Here is a 20,840-nt window from a genome sequence, read left to right on the forward strand (position 1 = left end):
AAACCACCGTGAAGAACGCAATGGACTTTCAATTATAGCCTACTGTCCGACTGTGCCCATAGTTCCTGTCTGCGTCAACTCGCTCAAGATTCCTTTTTTCCAGGCGTTAGTCTTCTAGAAAATATGTCATATCTAAAGGGCAGATATCAGCAACGGCTGCTGTGTTTTCCCATAGGTTTCCTCTTCTGCGCAATGTGCGCTTCATACAAAGATGCACTGCTGTCTGTGGCTTCAGTCGTAGCCTACCTACTGAGTCTATTCGCCGGGAGGGGGGTGGGATACAGTTTGAGGTTGGAGATGTGGAGGGCGAAGTCAACATTCTGTTTGCTATTTTAGCTGTTCTTTGCCACCTGACGAGTTAATCACAGCGCAATTAGCCATATATGACTCATACAGTTTTAGTTCAATACAGTTTTTGGTTTACCAGTTGCTTAGCTATTGCTAAAATCAATTTAGACTAAACTGCAAAAGATAAAGCCTCCATTAAGGTGATTTATATCACCCCCTTCTTTTTAACATTTTAGATGTGTGATGAGAGATTCCAAATGACATTTGTGCTATCAAAGGGGCCATTGCCACCTGCTTATGTGTTTGTTCACCTGGTGGATTTCATGCCTCTCAATGAGGAATAATGACAGTAAATAGTGGGGGCTCTCTTTACTCCTCTGAAACTAAGTAACAGGATAATATTGTATTTTTTTGGTATGAGTTATTTCCTAGGACTGTGTTTAAAAGGGAAAATCATTTTGACTTTGAATGATTATCCGACCCTCCAAAAAGCTTCTCAAAAGGTACGGGTGTAGTGAGCCTTGCATTATACACGCCATAGTGATTTTTCTCTCATCTCTGATTTTTCATTTGATTTTTATCATTCATTTGTAACAAAAACTCATAGACAATCAGATAGCCCACGTAACGTGAAAAGTTATAGATATGGTAGGAAAGGAGGCCTCTCAAAATTAACCTGAGTTTAATCAGTTCGTCTAATCATAAAAACAGTTGGAAATGTAATTATATTTATTCAAGGAACACCCCAAGAGGACTGAGGGATGAATTTGAGTAATTTCAAATGGAAAATAAAAAAAGCCTTGGCTCGTAATCACTCCAATTTTGACATGAAATTATACATTGGTCTCGCATTCTGAGTTCTTTTACATCTTAATTGTTCATTGGCCATGTTGTTTGTGTGCCAGTGCTTCCCCATTCAGCACATAATTCATCAGCACACCCAAGGTGGTGTTTTTTAACACAAGCCACACATGCTGAGGGCCAAGCGATTCCTGGCCGTTGCAATCCAAGGTGAAGATGACTGATATATCCACACTTCTGTATCCCTTGCGGTCACATCTGCTAACGGGTATTACCCAAGTTCTCCAAGACTCTCTTGCCCCTGATCTCTCCACTTTTACCTGGAGATTACTTCTCTTGGTCCCATGAGGTTATATTGTTCATAATCTTAACTGAGTAAGAGGTTACACTGGAGACCCCCACCTCCATCCGAGACTTATTACCAAGTGCGTTTCTCGCAGGAGCCCCCACCAGGGGAATGGCAGAGCAGAACATGGATCTTGTCCATACCGCATGAAATATGGCCCTTAGCATACAAATGATTGGCTTTGTGCTAGGCCATGCGGCTCGTATTCTTCATGGCTCTCTTGGCAAAATGTCTGTCAGCCCAAGGGAATCTGCTGTGGCCACACACACACTTTACACGCGTTCACATCTCCTTCACACATGTAGACTGCCTTTTTTGTGTGTGCAATGTGATGGGAAACTGTGTGTCTTTGCAGCAGTATATTATAGGTAGGAGCAAGGAAGTTCATGCTTTTGAACATTTCATGTCATTTGAATAGATGGATTTTCAGATTCAAGGAAGTGTTTCTATATGATTGTGTAGGATCGAGTTGCACTGAATGTTCACTTTCCTTACGCGTAGGGTACTATTTAAACAGTAGCGTTGTAAACCTTCATGGATTTTGTTCAACATTTCACCTGGCACTGACATTTCTTCCAAACAATTTGATTTTTTAAGTGGGTCTCTAAAGATCAATATAATTGTTGGGGCCAGCTGCCGAAAGTGCTTTCACTCTCCAACAGTCCCTCTATGCCTGGCCATCGTCTACTACAGACTGTCATTTTAATGATGTTTCACCTTTGACACGATATTCAGTCCACAGCAGTCTGAAAAAAAGACACACACATACGGTTGGGCTAAGCTCTCTGCCAGGTGTGCTAGCTAGAGAATATAGGGAGGAAAACTGGATAAGATAATTGGTATAACGATAGCTCTCTCTCTCCCCCTCTCTCTCTCTCTCCTCTCTCTCTTGCTCTCTTGCTCTCTCATTCACTCATTCACTCTTTTCTCTTTTTTGGTGCACCTCCAATCTCCAATTACAAGCATTCCAATTGCTCTGTTCACTTCCTGCCGGAGAGCTCACACTGTCAGTTGCCAGGCCTTGATTACAGCAGGTAAAAAAGAACAATTGAGCGCAGGGCAATTGCTGCCGTCAGTGGGTTTTTTATAATGAGTCTGAGGTGATGGAGGTCAGGGAGCCAGCGCTCTTGTCCCTCATTAATGAGAAGTGGCCAGCTCAGATGTTGTCCACCAACTCTAACTTAATGGCCTTTTGCAAAAAACACTGGGAGAAGTTCTACTGGGGGTATTTATGTTGAAATATTTGGCGCAGTCGGGGGAAATATGGACTTCACACCGTGTCTTTGGACAAGAAGTCTGTGCATATGATAGAGATGAGTCACAGAGGAGAGTGGCGGGCGCTTCTTTCCCAGTGTGCCCAAATGTCAATTGTACCAATACAATGTAATAGCAAAATTACAGTTATTGCTGTCTAAATGCTGTGAGCTTGAAAACATCACAGACGACTGGAGAGCAGAATAGTTAGAAAGTGCAGGACGCCGTCTTCCTTCTGTTTTTCCTCTTCGCCACATTTCCTTGCGCTTGCTCATAAGGGTCACTGCTCTCTCACTTCACATCATTTTAAGATCAGGAAAAGGAGCCGGAGCAGCGTCCTCGTCCTCTGTTTCCCTCATTAGCATCAAATGGAGGCAGAATCAAAGGCGATCTGTTGTGCTGTACGCAGTGGCATATGGTACAAGGGATCTCACTATTTATGGCAAGCCCCCGGCGAGATCAGTGACAAGGGACACTTCCATAACTCGGATGGAACAATTGCTTTAATTGAGCGAGGCCTCTTAGTCATAGACCAGCAGTTGGAGAATATTCACTTCTCTCTTTTCTGGCTGTCAATAAAATAATTAGTGGTAGAAACATTTAAGTCATTGCATTTTCACACACCAGACCAAATGAGCTTGGTTGCACCGCAATTACGAGCTAATACTGCCAGAGAAAAGGGCAGACAGGAAAGCCGAGCAATATTTATCTGTCTACAATTCTGTCCGGACAACAGCAATACAACAAGTATCAATTTTCTCCCACAAATCTGATCGAAATCCGATGATGATAACATCCACATTGTTTTGAAAGATTGCCGTTGCCGTTCTGGGGGGAAATTGCGCTTATCTCTGACAAATCCAGAGAGAGCAGATGCCACAGTCCCTTCCCTTCCCCGCCTCAGCACCAGCCATTATATAGTTCCTCCTCAGACACTGATGAAAGGGATTTTGATGTTCTTGTGTAACCCATTTCATAAAAATAGACTGGGCAAGATCTGGCGTGGAGGCGTTAGGGGCGGGGGGGTGAGGGTGAGAGGGACGGAGAGACTTGAATTGATTTATTAATCTAATCAGAAGGAGACAGAGGAAATGCAATCATTGAGCACTATATTTCTGCCACAACGATGGCACTTGAGGTCATTCGCCAAGACGCTCAGCCAATCACTTCATGGGATCATCCGCTCATTTCCCATCTCATTCCCTAATCACTGCCATCAGAGCCCCTGCACGGAGCCTGATTTAATATCAGCCTTTAGACTGTTGAAGATCTCGTTATTGTCACTTAGTGACAGAAAAAAAAATCTAATTTTTTAACAGGGAAAAGGCCCCTTAAATAAATGCCCATACAGGAAAAGGCCCCTTAAATGAATGCCCATACAGGAATGTTATTTGTAGAGCTACTGATTTCCAATCTCTGTTTGAATGGAGCGGTGACAGGGCCCGATTCTCTGTGAGTGACAGGCCGATAGCTCGTCTCCTGGTTTTCTTTCGCCCCAAAGTCCAGCGCAGCGTCCTTCCGCCCGGTGACGAGCTGTCCCAAAACTCACGGGAGGACACCCAAATGTCCGCCTGTAATATGATTCGGCCGTGCTGCGTGAGCAGCAGATAACGAGCAGCTGCTGACAAGTGAATCCATCATGTTCTCTTGACGGGGCCAACTGGACAGCCCAGACAGCGGGGGAGGCAGAGTAAACTGGCTACATCTGCTGGCTCCGCAAAGCCATTACAGCACTGTGGCACAAATGAACCGAGGCTCGGAGCGATACAAATATCGAGGGGAAGGACAGCTCTCTGCCACTTGAGTGGCCTTGGAGTGTCATTTTGCTGAGGCTTGATTCTCTGCCGTGTCCAGCAACGTAGTGGACATTGAATGGCACGTGTTGTGTTGTGTGTATAGGTTTTCAGGCTCCATTTGGTATGAAATGCTTTATACGAAAACTACACCTGCCACAGTAAAATCTACACCATAAGAATAATTAATCTTTAAGAATAATGCTTATTTTCCATCTGAAACCACATAGGCCACAATAACGTACAGTAGGCTAGTCCTACAGTTGTGAGCGTGACTGTGCATTTCCACCAGAGGAGAAATGTATTTTATGCTTGTGCTCTGTGCAGATCTCTCTTGCACCTTCACTCTCACTCTCACTCTCGCACTCTCTCTCCCTCTCTCCCTTTCTCCCCTCTCTCTCTCTCTCTGTCTCTCTTTATTTGACCAAATACCACATAAAATCAGAAAGAGGCAGCAGTAAACCTCGCCCCTCTCAATCGCTCACCTTGAACGGCCAAGCGTGAAACCTGCAAAGAGGCGCCCGTCTCTGAGAAGCACCGGTCTGTGAGAGGCACAAGCCCTCTCAGCCATTAGGCTGGGACTGCGCCTGTGGATGTGTGCCGGCGGCGGCAGACGGAGATGGAGCACAAGGCCATCCACGGTGCTGATTACTATCCCTGGACTCCATTACAGGGCTTCGCGAGGACACAATGAAAAGCAGAAAATGCAGAGAGCACACGGTCAAATCCACTCACAGTCAAGCACATGGGAGATGAGAAACAAGGTTGTACACGGAGTCCTGAACTCTTTCTCTCTCTCTTTCTCTCTCTCTCTCTCTCTCCTTTCCTTTCTCCTGCCCATCCCACCTGGAGAAACGCTCTTCTTGTTGTCTAGTGATGTTTATAGAGTGGAAAAGAGACACAGCACAACACAAGTGTGTGAGGTGTGGAAAGCTCTCTAAGCATACAGACTGTCTCTGGGGGTGTCTGTTTTAAATTGCTTCTCTATATGAGTTTACATGGCTCTGAGCCTCTTCAATTATAATTGGCTCTGTTGGAATTAGGCTCTAAGCATGTCGAATTTCTCCAGGCGAGGGAGAAGTTTTCTCTCTAATAATGTTGTGAGCAGAGAGAGAGAGACAGCGTTTGCTGCAAGAGAGCCAGCCAGTCAGACTCCCCAAAAGTGAGAAGATTGCCTAAGCTGATAACCCCCCCACCCCACCACCCTCACCACATTAGCTGGAGCTGAGCAGACAGGTCCAGTGGAGGAGGATGAAATATCACCTCAGTGTGTGAGGGGCCTTATTAAACTTGCAGGGGAAACCCATACGTGTTGCACGGGGGGCACCGCGTAAATCAGTGCCAACAATTTCGCCCCGGCCACCATTTTGGCTCCTTCAGATTTGCCACCTTCTCCCTGGCTCTGCACCTCTCCTTTTTTTCCGACGCCAGACAGAGATTAGTGGCCAGGCCCCGGTGTGGCATGACGGCAGGACTCCAAAGCGTTAACTTTCCGTCTCCATGGAGAGTGAGGTCGGCCTCGCAGGAGCGAGCAGCATCAGATAAGGACACCATTAGGGTGTTATTTTAAACCACCTGTCCCGTAATGGGCTGCCAGCCCTGCTGTCAATGTGGCCATGTCAGGTATATTTGTGTGGATGTGTGTGTGTGTGTGTGTGAGCATTCCTTGGGATTGTGTGACTTTCTATTGCTTACAGTGTTGCGTTTCAAGTGTTTGTGTCTTTGGATTGTGTGTGATTGTACATTTTATTGCTATGTTGCTTACAGTTGTTTTGTTTGTGAGAGTGTGTGTGTGTGTGTGTGTGACTGTGACTTTCCCCTGTGCTTCCAAATGTATGTGTGTGCATGCATGAGTGACCGAGAGTGTACATGTGTAAGAGAGAGAGAGAGTGTGTGTGTGTGTGTGCATGTGAGAATTTCCCCTGTGCTTCCATATGTATGTGTGTGCATGCATGATTGACAGATAGTGTATGTGTGTAAGAGAGAGAGAGAGAGAGAGAGTGTGTGTGTGTGTGTGTGTGTGTTGGCCGTGCCCCGGTGGCTGTGTCCTCAGGTGTGACGCCGGCTGTGTCCCTACAGCGCGGAGGTGCTGGAGAGCGGCGCGGGCCGAGTGAGATCACGCCCCGCCATGACTCATTAATTACACTGGAGTGGTTGCCTTGGAGAGCTTTACAAATATTTGTGATGGAAAAAAATGCCGCCTGCCACACGCACACACTTTCACACCACCAAGAGCGAAATGCAATCAAAGTAGGGTGTTGAGACTCCAACTTGCGCACAATTATGCTTTTAATTCAACGCTGACAGGTACCTACTGAGAGAGGGATAGACTCTGGGGAAAAGTCCATATTTGGGATTGAATTCTCATCCATCAGTATGACATGAGTTTAATATAAATGTAAAGCCAATGGCCGCTACTGAATTAAGAATAAAAATCGAGCTGGGTGGGCCATTAAAGAAATACAATATTGAATGCAAACATTCCCGGTAAAAAAAGGATAAATCAAATCTCTACCTGAAGTTGTAATACAAAGCGATGAGAAACCAAACAATGGAATTAAAAGGCTTTTTTGTAGATCAAGGATGGCCTGTAGGGTCAGTGTGGTGCTGCTGTGATCAATACCCTCTTTGACTAGCCAGAGTGGATTGTGGGGCATTTAATCAGAACTAGAAAGCGTCCTCTCTTCAGTAGCTGATCCCTGCGCTGATACTGGGCCCCTTCTTCTCCTGTGGCCGTGAGTCATGGCTGGCCATGGTGCAGCGAGGTGTGGGTGACCTGGAGCTAATCAGCAACGCCAATGCATACTCAACCATCCCCCTCTCCAGTGACCTCAATGAATCACCCGAGTCCTTACATTCATCAACAGTGCTTTATTGGAGCTCACAGTTCAGTTTGTTAGTAGAATCCATTAGAGTATGCATGACAAATACACACTCAATCCATTCCTGTGTTTTCTCTTTTTTTGCCTTACAAAAAATGTACAAACAGGTTAACATCACTTCAAGACTAATACAAAGTTACACATTTCAAAGTTGAAAGGCAATCTATGTTGCTATGTTTTGTACCATGCACTTAAAAACGCCATGAAAGTCACTTTGTGACCAACTGGTTTCATAGACGATAAATATTCACATTCCGTAGCATGGGTCAGAGTTTAGTTTTGATTGAGTGTGTTCCTTCCTCGGTCATTAAGTAACAACACCCCTTTTCGTTTATTCAATTTAGTCCATTTTAATGGACTTAATCAGACTGAATTAGCTGTTCAAATTAACTACATGTAAACAATACAACTTTGATTAAATCAATCTGGTCTTCCTACATAAAGCAATCAAGAAGTGCTGATGCATGAAAACATTGTGCAATGTGAAATCTTGAAAGTAGTCCGCTGATATGGTATTGTAAAGGGGTTTTGAAGTCAGTTTAGCTTACAGTGATACAGCAAATTCAACCAAACTGCTAATAATGACAAAATACTCTAGTGCACTTAAATATAGTAAAGGTCTACACTCTAAATTTCTATAGGGCTTTCAAGTTGCATCTTAAAAAAATAATCTTTTTTTGTGTATGTACAGTGGTGTTCAAAAACTTTTGGTTATATTATTTACATTATGCCAGCTGCACTGTATGACTGATATTGACAAAAAGAATAAATTAAAAGTACAGTAGTTTGAGTTGTAGTCAAGGCTTGTACAGTATGTCAAGGGCTGAATGACAATGATTTGTCTGTACAGGTATTCATACTGTCTTGTCATATATCTGCTTGTGGGATATCATGATGTGTTGGCTATAGATACAGTAGCATTGCTATTTTGGTGAGGCTTTCTACATTGTTACATGGACCCTTCACTTTAGCTCACCGGGTAATCAACATTTGTCAAATCACTTAATCTCTACATCTCTAAAATCTCAGTGACTTTTCATTATAAATAGGACACTTGACTATTTAGGGAAATAAGCGTTTTCTGAAAACAACAACAGGATTAATATCAAATCTGCAAACTAAAAAAACATGTAAACGGACAACTCATTTGGATGCCCCATTAATAACAAAAAACAGCTAAAAATGAGTTAATATCAGTTAAGCAACATATCATTGACATGATCATAAAAAAAACCTCATTCAGAGATTCAACACGCGTCCCTGTGTTAAGTTGACAAAAGAATACGCTTCCAGGTAGAATGTAGTTAGCTATACGACGGCAGATAGAAATGTGTCAAGTACCTCTGCTCTCCGTAACGACGGTGGCTCCTTCCACCATTCTCAGTGCTCCTTACAATGGGCTCCTATTTATGATACGATAACTCAAACTTTCCTTAAGGCAAAATCAATACACCACAAGTCAATATCTCCGCTGTAATTGAAAAGCTTCCCACACCGTAACTGCCATCAGTGTCACTGGTGCACTGTAGTTTTCTCTTGCACAGAGACATGCAGACAAGATGGCAGTTCTTCATCCGATTCTGCAAAAATGAACGTCTACCTACAGGTCTAAGTCTAACAGCTGGCTTCCCCAAACAGTAGTCCTCTCCTTGAAATGATGTCTATAATAGAAATAGTAAGACTTCTGATACAGGTCTGATAAGTAGAGATATGGTCGAGGGAAGTCAGATGTGATATTAATTGACAGGCCCCTTGCGTGTTGTTGTACTTGCATCGGAAAGTATGTGCAGTACTGTGCAGAATGCAAGGTGATTGTATGATCTCTAGATATGCAAAAGGGTCCCACAGCTAGACCTGCTGAGCACTCTGGGTAATGCAGTCTTGCTTTGGGTTTTGTCTGGAGAGGAGCAACAGTCCTGTGAGGGTCCACAGACGCTTGGGGGGGTCAGCTCCTGGTGACCGAAGCACAAAGAGCTCGACTAACAGTCTCTGAGCAGGCAGGGCGGGATGAAGTCCTCATGACAACCTCTCTCTGAATCTCACTCACACACACACACACACAAAACTCTCCCACACAAAAGTACACTCAATCACACAGATAGGCTGGTTAAGCCATGCAGAGGCTGAGGGGAGAGGGTGCTTTTGCCTGGTCCTACACAGTCACAGGTCCCAGCAGCAACTGTAGCAGCACTAATGGTATCATGTATGTGTGTGTGTGTGTGTGTGTGTGTGTGTGTGTATGAGTGTGTAGCTGATGTCAAGTGCCCATTGTGGGCACGCCAAGGGCCAGCAGGCTCTCTCAGATGGGGGGATGCCAGCCTGGCAGGCTGGAGGTCAGAGTTGAAGGGTCAAGAGGTCATGTGGGGAGAAGGCAGCTCACGCGCTGAGGGTCATGTTCCTCAGGATCCACTGCTGGGAGCGGCTGCCGTTGCAGTCCCTCAGGGTGGGCACCATCTTGTCCTCGTCCGACGGCATGTCCAGACACTGGTTACTGTTCACATGCAGGAGGGTCAGCCTCTGTAATGGAGGAGAAGGTAGGGTCAAGGGTCAAATGACAGCAGAACACAAACAACGGACTAGGTGTTGGACAGACATGGACGATGCGGCAAATGTCAACAAGTGTCTGAGTCCTGCCCACATAGTAGTGTGTGTGTGTGATATTCACATTAATGTCAACAGAGAGGCATCACCAGAATGAGGTTGGAGGAGAGCCTTCAACACCTCACATCACTTCATCAACAACACTGATTAAAACAACAACATTGATTACAACAGAACTTCATTATAAACTTAATTAAAGCAGCGCAAACACCACATCACTCAACATCCTAGACAAAATGATTTTACTATATCACCATCGCTCTTCAGATCGACAGCACCATAATGGAGAACTTTGGAGTGTAATTCGCTCGCCATCCAGTGACTGCCATCTTTGAGAAAACACGGGGGAACATGAAAGCTCTTTTGAGTTTTCAAAATGGCCTTCGATGGCCTTTTGTCTGAGTGGCCCTGTGCCTGTGCTGAATTGTAATAGTATCAAAAGCTCTTAGGAAAGAAAAAAAAAACACACAACACCCACAGCAACACTGTCAAACCCTGATCGTTTTTAATGGTTTCAGAGAGAGGGGAGTAATCACTCACTCTGTGCACGCATGAACAAGGAAAATGTCAAATATTCCGCGTGCGTCCACGTATTTTGCGCTCATCAAGTAAGTTGGGGACCCGTGGTAATGAGCGAGGCGGCCCCCTCGAGTTTAAGGATCAGCGCTAATCACGCGAGCTGTCTGGCCGTAATTAAGAGCGCCTATCAGAGCGCACTGCCTGGAGAGACACAATAGGACACGGAGCAGAATACGCCGCTAATGCCTCTTGATGCGGCCTTGCTGTTCACAAGTCCTGGAGCCACTGTTGGCCTCTCGCCTCTCATTACAGATGAGACTGAGGGATGGAGAGAGAGAGTGTGTGTGTGTGTGTGTGTGTGTGTGTTGTGAGGGGAGGAGGGGAACGGCAGGGGTGAATAAAGAGTGTTGTGGACAGCGATGTTTATGCTGTTTGCTTTTGGGGCGGAAAGATCATTTTTCACAAAAGAAAACAGAGCACAAGTTTTGGCGCGGTGACAGAAGCTGATGTTTAATGAGCGTGGAAGACTCAGATGCAAAAGCGAGTGGGCAGTGGCGCACACACAAAACACTTCTATACACCTCTATACTGTCCAAGCACAGAAATGACAAAGCACCACTGCCACGGCACAGACAGCTACCCAATGGCTAGGGCAGTCCATCATAGAGGCCTGGCCCTACACAGTGCGCGCACACACACGCACACACACACACACGCGCGCACACACACGTACACACACACACATGTACACACACAAACACACACACACACACACACACACACACACACACACACACACACACACACACAAACACAAACACAAACACACACAGACGCACACACAGACGCACACACACACACACACACACACACACACACACCTCTGAGCTGATGACATGTGAGCCACACAGAGCACACAACAGGTCTCTCTGAGTGCTCTAGCACCATCTGAGAGGAGCAAGGCATCTCCTGGCTAGTGCAGTGGCTACGAAACACGTGGACCCTGAGTCATGTTGCACAATGCATTTCAATAGCTCATTATCCCAATGCCTGCTTTGTAGCCAAGCTGCTTGGGAAAAAACATGAAAACACTGGGTGAAAGGCCAGCTAGCATGCTAAACACACTCATGATTATAGCTCTCTCATCTTAAAAACATAACATGTTCAGACCTTGGTGCGAGTGCTTCTCATTGTAGCAATATTGACTGGAGCTGTCATTCCTGACAAAACATGTCAGAAGTGATGTATTCGCCCCAGTCCCTCTCCCATAAATCACATGGAGACACGGTCAGTGGTTTTGCGAGAGACTGGGCCGTTTGTGGGGGTGGGTGATTTCGGCTTTTTGGCTGGAGTGGTGAAATAATGACAGTGATACGCAGACGCTTCCATCCTTACAGTCCCGCTTCATTATGGATGAATAAATGCTGCCAAAGCTATTGTGCTAGTGGCGACGCCATCAAAATGAGGATGGAAAACGAAGGCCCCTGGTGTAATGAGAACATGAAGAGCGCTGGGCTCTGGTCAGTCTAATTAGGACTCCCTTTTTTGGTCCTTCACAGGTCCCATTCTGTGTCTGTGTTCCTGGACAAAGCTGGAGGCTGGAGTGCTGTGCTGTGTCTGTGTGTGTGTGTATGTGTGTGTGCGTGCGAGCGTGCTTGCGTGCGTGCGTGTGTGCGTGTACGTACAAGTGTCTGAAACGCAGCTAATTAAAAAGCGGATTGTATCTTCCATCCTCACCGACTCCAATGAAATTGCTGATGCTGACACATGCCAGACTCTCTTCGGGACTCCCATAGGTGTCTGTCCATATGGTATTGTAATGAAGTTAGAGTCTGATGTACATCCACTCCACCTATGACCCCCCCCCCTCCCCCCATACACACACACACACACACACACACACACACACACCTGTTTCACTTTGATGCAGTGTGGAACGGCTGACTGCAGGATACACATTTCGTGCAGGATACAAACTGCTGTAAGCATGAGCTCCATAGCCAGCCGGAGCCGCTATATAATAACCACAGTAATTATTTCCGAAGGGAAATAACAATGCATAACGCCCGAGTCCAAACAACAATGGGTGTGAGACCTAGACCCAGCAGCAGGGTGCGTTCACATGAAAGAGACTGCCACCGTGCCCACACCAACAGCCAGGGTGTGCATGGCATGACAAAAAGAGAAAGTGACTTAGTGAATAAGAGACGGAGAGAAGGGGAGAAAAAAAAATCAAAGCGAAAAGTCCAAAAATGAGAGATGATGAGATACAGGTTGAAAACAAACAAACAAAAGCCTCGAAAGAGAATGAGAGAGAGAGTGGGCGTAATTGAGAGGCAGGCTCCAGACAATGAGAGAGAGAGAGAGAGAGAGAGAGAAAGAGAGACAGAGAAAGAGAGAGGGAGGGAGAGAGAAAGAGAGAGAGACAGAGAGAGAGAGAAAGAGAGAGGGAGAGAGAATGTGAGAGAGAGGGAGAGAGCGAGATGTGGTTGTTTTTGTTGTGAGCGGCACATGGTGCTGCAGCTGCTGGGTTCGCGTCCGCCCGGTCGCCCTCCATCTCCGCGAGGGCGTCGCCATGAAAGAGCCCGCTGACAATGAGGCGCTCACTTCAAAAGAGCTTGTAAACAAAGGCCAGCCCCGTCTCCAATCGGCCTCGGCGATAATCAACTACGAATAAATATTAAAAACTGCCTGGCGCCTCCATTCAGACAACACATCATGCCCCCCCCCCCCCCTCCACACACACACACACACCCTCCTCTCCCTCCATCACCACTCACTGTGCACAGCGCCGCCGCCACCGCCAATTTTTCACATCAAAAAATGAAATATTTACGTAACGGAATAAATGTCAAATGAAATTTAATTTGAGGCTGGCTGGAGAAGTGGTAGTGGTGGTGTGTGTGTGTGTGTGTGTGTGTTTATATGTGTGTGTGTGTGTGTGTGTGGAGGGGCGGGTTTTGGGAAAAGGTCTGCTAGATAGTGAGGTGCGTAAACACGGTCGGCGCTGGGGAGCCTGTCACAGGACGGCCGTTATTGCTTTCTCTTCTCCGCGCCTGTGTTCCTGTCTCCGCGCATTCATCTCCAAAGGTCAGCGGTAATAGCCGCAGAGCAGCCGGCGACCCGCTTTATTGGCACGCTCGCTCTCACCGCGCACGACAAACCCCGGTGCCCTACAACCGCCACGGTCACGCTCCTCAGGGGAGAAGTAAACAAATAAATAAATAAATAAACAAGACAGGCAGCTGTGATTGACGCGTGGATCGATGATTTAAGCGGACTATAATAAAAACACAAAACTGCAACACAAGGAGAAAATGATATTCAAACAGTTTGTCGAAAATCCATCCCTTAGTAAATGTTTCAATCAGAACTCATGCACCTTGACAACTAGTCAGCCAAGGCTAGCCTAGAAAAACCTGCTGTGATTCTGAAACTACTCCCACTCACTCCATCACAAATGAACTAGCTACTCCGCTATGGCTGGGCTTCCACTGTACCTGCCACTCTCTCTCTGACACAGGCAGCAGGGGCTACAGGAAGTAGTCGGTGGGGCTGTAATAGAGCTTCCTGAAGACCTCGATCCGGCTGAAGTTGCGCAGGACCCAGGTCTGCAGGGGGCTGTCGTCGCAGTACTCCACCGTGGGGCCCCAGGTGCCGTCCTCCAGGCGACTGATGGTCAGGCACGACTGGGTGATGATGTGCAGGAAAGTGTGCTTCTGCATCCGGGAGTGGGGTGGGGTGGAGTGGAGTGGGGTGGGTGAAGTAGGCAGCAACACCAGCGGAGCCACATGCAGGTGGAGTGGATGAAGAGGGGGGAGGGGAGGAGTGAGATGGAACATGTTGATGGTTAAATGAGATGAGACAACCAAACAAAAGTGCTACGCTAACTACTCACAACTAACACCAAATGGAAGGGACCTGACCAAAGGAGGGACAAATGTCCAGACAGCAGTAGTGGTGGTCATCTAGTGGTGGTAATGGGTGGACCAGATGAGCCTGACACGGGCCCGACACAAACAGCACCTGTGGTTGTGTGGCGCTGTGGGAGCTGGAGGACGGGTAATGACTGGGGGCCAAAGGGCGGCACACATGACTGACAGGTAATGGATGTGGTTGACGGGAACCTGAGGGGCGAGGCGGGCGGCGGGCGGCGGGCCCCGGCCAAACGAGCGCGCAAATGGGATAAACGCGGCCCGAGCGGCGTGGGTCTGGACGGAGGGGGGAGGCTCTGTCGCCACGGCAGCCGCCTGGTGCCGCTCCCGACGCTGCTGCCGCCGCCGCCAATGCCGCCAATGCCACCGCCGGCTCGAAATAGTCCCTGACAGCACGAGGGCCCGGCACAAATGAGAGGCAGACATTTTTCTTCATCCACAAATAATTTAATGTCTCATGTTTCACGGAGCACAGAGCCCCACGCTGCAGCGGCAGCATCTCCCTCCCTCCCTCCCTCTAGTCTCTCTCTCTCTCTCTCTCTCTCTCACTGTCATCCTTCTGTCTTCTTTCTCTCTCTCTCTTTTGTCTCACTCACTCTCTCGTTCTCTCTTAACCCCCCCCTCTCTCTCTCTCTCTCACACACACACACACACACACACTGTACCCCCCCCCCCCTCTTCTCTCTCTCTCCCCCCTCTCTCCTCTCTCTCTCCTGTATTCCCTCTCTCTAGCCTATGAATAGACCATGCTGCATTAGATGGAGGAGAGGGGAGGGGGGAGCCAGGTTCAGTGCCCCTGAGACGAAGATAAGAGAATCACTGGAAGGAGACATTGCTTTTTTGACATTAAAAATCAAGTCCCAATAGTACAGCCCCTTACCCGGCCTTGAAATAAATAATCTATTATTAAAATCAACAGCTATTTCTAGACTTCTGATGCTACTTTCATGCATCTCCCTTTGCCCCACAGCCAGCTCTCATTTCTCTCAATGTCGGATTTCCAAGAATGTGCCACTGGTTCCATAGAGAATATATGTCAAGATAGAGATACACACACACAGGCTTTCACTCTACAGTCCATTCAGGCTCACCAGCGACGTCTATTAACTCTCCGGGAGGAATGTATAGGGTTATGTGATAACCTTGCTGAGGGATGTAAGGTTATACAACCAAGGAGACATACAGTATAGGGCTGCTCATTATATCGATCACCGTACACACTATCACTAGTCACACTACAACGCCTACTGCAACTGCCCACTAATGTCACACAGGGGTTGCACAGACACTCACAGAGCACGACTTACCTCAAAATCATACTCCCACTTGCCCACGTACTGAGCCAAAGAAAAGAGAGACAATCAGACGCTGGGAAGTTGGAGGGGGCCTTGAGGTTCATTCTGCACCCCAACAACAAAGACTCAAGTCTGCCCGAGGAAAGAGCCACAGGCACCTGGCACCACCTGGTGGTTTCAAATAGCCCTGCACCTCCTCGAGTGATGCAACAACATGATATCCCATTACAAAGACTAGACTGCAAAATTAACAAGACTAGGCTACTATTCTCATTTGTTACAGACAGTCCTTCAGGGTGTCAGACTGAAGTGTAGTAGGCCCTCTTCATACTGTAGCCGTATTGCTGTAATACATATATAATTAGGATTGAGCACCGAAACACGGTTCTAGTATGGCACCTGTGTTGATGCAAACAGTAGTAACAACAGTGAATAACAACATGGATTTCGGTGCCTCACTTCGATGCCACTTAAATCTCTGCCATTTTTTTAAAATATAAAATCTCTAACGTCGTCTTGCTCTGATAGCACCATATCCAGATACAATTGGCTAACATAAACACTAGAATCTAGATGTATACTGTAAGCTTAAAGCAGATGCACCTCATAGGCTAGTGGACAGTGTTTGAGAGCTCGCATGAGCCCATGCCAAGTAGCTTACTTCAAAGCAATATCAGAAGCTCTTATTGTCAAAATCTAGCAGTAACTACACGCAAGCAAAAGGCTATGAAACAACATCAACAGTATAGTCTACTTTACACAATAATCTTTCTAATGCGCTAACTGGCATCTATTCAAAATGTTATCAGCAAAGTTGTAATATAATGTGAAACCGTAGGTTACAAACATAGCCTACCTCTGCATTGATATCCCTGAGCTGTCAAAGAGCCTTCAAACCATCTCCATACGTTATCGCTAATTAAGCTGCTCTGACAGGGGGTAGCCTGTTAGCACATACATAGTTGCTGTAAAATGCCTATGAGCAATGGGAATTGAAACACTTCAACACCGGCATATGTAATATATTTAAAACTATTGCGCGTTATGGGGGAAGACATCGCATTTCTTGAAGCATTCGGGAACACACTGAATGAACTAGAAAGCAGAGTCCCTTGGCGTTAGATTAGGTTACTTGCAAATGGCGTTGTCCATATCTTGGCAGTTCTATGGCAAGCTGTTTTACCATACCTTACAGTAAGCAGCCTATATACCTTATAAACTTGAAAGCTGAGCTTACCATTGAGTATGCATCCGTGGTGGCAAGCTGTTTTAATATTTAAATGTGTCATGCATAGAAGCAATGAGATATTGAGAGTAAATTGAATATGACAATTCAATTTCATGTTCAAATTGGTCTTATCAATACTAAAAAAAAGCAATTCATGCTTTAGACCATTTTCTTGAAAAAAAAAGCAAAGTACCGGTTCAGGCACCGTTTTGGCAACAGCATCGTTTTAAAGGTATCGATTTAGCACCGGTATCAGATAAACGATACCCAACCCTATATACTGTATAATACACAATGCAGGGTATGTAATATATACTGTATATATATGAAGTGGTACCTCTGCATCGTACTCAAACATCTGGTTCCCCTTCATGTGGTGACACTTGAGCATGACCACTGGACCGTTGAGGCGCGAGACGTCCAGACACAAGTCGTCGGTCCTGATCTCCTTATCGGCTGTGTAAGAGAACACCTGGAAAGGCGTAAGAGCAGAAGAACATCGGGTGTTACGTTTATCGCCGACACATCTGCTGCCCAACCGCCGTCGTCGTTGCGTGTCGTGACCGGGACGGAGTGCCCGCTCTGCTCACCTGGTTGCCCCCCATGCCGTGGCAGTTGAAGAAGCCCACTTTCTCGTTCTCCTTGCGGCCCATGTTGTCCACGCACTGGTTGGTCTCCACGTTTCTGATCTGGGAACAGAGAGAGGAACAGATCGACTTTGAGGTGGGATCCTAGGCAAGCAGCACCTTACCGCTAAGATTAGTCTGCAGTAGCTGTAGACACAAAACTCATCAGTCTTAACTCCTGTGTAGAAGGTGTCCTTGCCAAATGAATGTGGAGACGGCACCTGTGCTTCACATTCAACTCTAATAATTCTTTTCAGATGAGCAGATATGTAATACATAATTGAACATTCCCTGCTCAATGGAACAGACCATTCTGTGCTATTAAGAACGTCTCACAGCCGAGACACAGCGACAGCACCTATAATTGCTAGAGCCATTGTTTGGAACCGCAAATGACTGAACATAGTCATGCCAAGACGGGGCCGTAACACGGCGAGCGACTCCAACAGGTCTGTTACTTAATGAATTCCCCCTCCAATGGGCCATTTAATATCAAGCTAATATATGCCTAAACGCCGGGCATGCCCTGTGCTTTATGCTTCAATTATTATCTTGCATCAGCAGCATCTAAAATGGAATAATAGAAAAGCGTAATGGCTTCTGTGTGTGAGAGGGAATCCAGCGTGAACTGTGGCGTGTGAGGTGAGGAGTAAATCATGGCCAGACATAGAGAGAAGGAGAGAGAGAGAGAGAGAGAGAGAGAGAGAGAGAGAGAGAGAGAGAGAGGAGAAGGAGGGAGGGAGAGATGAGAAGATGAGAGGAGGAGGAGAGGAGAGACTGCAGTGGCTGCAGTGCGAGGAGCAGGTTTTTTACTGCGGCACGTTGCAGGCTGTAAAATCGCGGCGCTTCAGCAGAATTGAACTTGGAGAGGATTACAGGCTCATTTCTCAACGCTCACCACCCGGCGCCACTCACCAGCCCGGCGCTGTCCACCATTAATCATGGTCACTCTCTCACACACACGCACACACGCAATCTCTTTCTATCTCTCACTCGCTCGCTCGCTCGTCCCTCCCTCTCCCACACTCTCTTTCTCCCTCCATCTCTCTCTTTACCACTCCCCTTCTCTCTCTCTCTCCCATAGACTCTTTCTCTCTCCCTCTATCTCTCCGTGCCCTCTCTCTCTCTCTCTCACGTCCATGGCCTCCCCTCTCTCGCTTCGTCTCTCAACATCACTCAAGTTTCTCATTCCCATTGTCACTCTTAAGTCTATTACCTCTTGAGCTTGCGTGCCTATGCGTCTGTTCGCCGAAGATTATTCGCTCAGCCGAGCGCTGACCTTGGCTCCGAGTCCGCGGCCGAACACCTACTGCTCCACTGAACCCCTGTGCGTGTGGTGGTCGCTTACGCTTTGATCCTGATGAATCGTGGCTGCTGTGGCTGACAGTTGTGTGTGTCCAACGGCCTACGTTGGAGCCATGTGTGTGTGTGTGTGTGTGTGTGTGTGTCGGGGTGTGGGCGGCGGTGGCGTACCTCTCCGAGTGAGTAGTATCTGCGGGGGATCTGGGAGTCGGGGTAGACGTTCTCCAGGTACCAGGAGAAGGGCTTGCACTGCAGGGTGTCCCTCAAGGCCTTACGCGCCGACACGTCTCCATAGTCCACCCGCACCACACCTGCAGGGCAACACACACACACACACACGACACAGCGCAACAGTCATGAATGTTCACGTACGCTCAGGGCCTCAGCACACACACACGCACACGCACACGCACACGCACACGCACACGCACACGCACACGCACACGCACACGCACACGCACACGCACACGCACACGCACACGCACACGCACACGCACACACACACACACACACACACACACACACACACACACACACACACACACACACACACACACACACACACACCTTTTCATCCAAAGAGCATCTGCATTCAGGGCCTTCACTGAGCAGCAATCTGTGATTTGTGCATTATATACACTTTAATAATTATAATTATATATACACTTATAACAACCTTGATCCTTAGCTGCATTTGCACCAGACCCATACACACTCGTTCACTTTAAAGAGCATCTGTAAGCATGGAGCAGGCATTCATAGCCACGGCCTTAACTGATCTGAACTCTGATTCTGCATTATGCACACTACCCATGATCCTCTGCTGCCTGTACACAAACACCACCCAACATACGCAGACTCTTCCACTTACAGAGCAGCTGATCGGAATGCATTCATACTCACGGGCTAAACACAGCTGAACTCTGTGATTCTGCACGACGCACACTATTTATGATTCTCCGCTGCCAGGCTGCACTACGTGACGTGAATGTTTACACACACACACACACACACACACACACACACACACACACACACACACACACACACACACACACAGGAGTGGGCGCTGCAGGCTTGGCCCTGTCTCCTGCCGAGATCTCAGGTGGCTGTGGAGCCCCACCACTCTTCCTCTCGGGCGCCTCCAAAACATTTGACTGCGCCACCTGTAAATGAATAATGCAGCATTTGGGGGCTCCACAGCACTCCCTTTTCTCTCCTCCCTCTCTCTCTCTCTCTCTCTCTCTCTCTCTATCTCTTTCTCTCTCTCACTATCTATCTATCCCTCTTCCCCCCTTCTCCTGCCGAAAGCTTATCCCTCTTCCCCCCTCTCTCTCTTTCTCCTGCCGAAAGCTATTATAGCCTTTCGCTGGGGCCACCAGCGGGACAGGGGAAGGAGAGCTCTCTCTCCCGCTGCAAACGGCCATTTTTCCTCCTTCATTATTCTTGCCGAGCAGCCTTGGGATGCGCTGCCTGCCAGTATCTGATAGCCAGTCATCATGCACAGTCCAGCACTGCGAGATAAAGCTGCCTAATACACCTCCACAATGCACACGAGCAGCAATCCACCTGGGAGTGAGACAGAGACAGAGTGTGTGCATCGAGTGAATGGATGTGGAGAAGGCTTTGTACATGTCAAGTGCATGGCAGACAGCAAAGCTGTAATATCGACACTGTACACTAGGGGGACCCTCTTCACCATGGAACGTTTATGAGCTTAGAACTCTGAGCAGCCCGAGCTGCTTGGTTATTCAGCTTGTTCAGGATTGTTACACCTGCACATCATATCCGTGGCGTGTTGTTTTTCCCCCCCAACATCTCTTCTGATGAAAAATCGAATAATAATAATAAATAAAACCCCGCTGGCTCTCCTTTCAAGTTGGCCCAGAGTGCCCTCACGTCTGTCCAGGGCGCGCTCCGAGAACTGACAGGTGAGCAAACGGATTGAGAGAAAGAGATCACCCTTTCAA

At 47.2% G+C, this 20,840-nt stretch overlaps 1 protein-coding gene across 2 annotated transcripts in view; it reads right to left on the reverse strand.

The window, feature by feature from the left end:
• Nucleotides 1-7,337: 7,337 nt before the first annotated feature.
• The window catches only part of galnt13 (UDP-N-acetyl-alpha-D-galactosamine:polypeptide N-acetylgalactosaminyltransferase 13), a 33,954-nt gene continuing 20,451 nt past the window's right edge, over nt 7,338-20,840 (reverse strand). The window contains exons 9-13 of one of the 2 annotated variants that reach the window (XM_062534038.1): nt 19,042-19,181; nt 17,533-17,631; nt 17,280-17,414; nt 13,985-14,203; nt 9,763-9,881 (exon numbers count right to left, since the gene is read on the reverse strand). In XM_062534038.1, coding sequence (XP_062390022.1) covers nt 14,018-14,203; nt 17,280-17,414; nt 17,533-17,631; nt 19,042-19,181 — 560 coding nt within the window. In that variant the 3' untranslated portion in view covers nt 9,763-9,881; nt 13,985-14,017. Of the gene's footprint in view, nt 9,882-13,984; nt 14,204-17,279; nt 17,415-17,532; nt 17,632-19,041; nt 19,182-20,840 lie in introns of both variants that reach the window. The other variant, XM_062534039.1, reaches the window with a different exon arrangement.

This window comes from Sardina pilchardus, chromosome 4, assembly GCF_963854185.1.
Source record: "Sardina pilchardus chromosome 4, fSarPil1.1, whole genome shotgun sequence".
NCBI lineage: Eukaryota > Metazoa > Chordata > Actinopteri > Clupeiformes > Clupeidae > Sardina > Sardina pilchardus.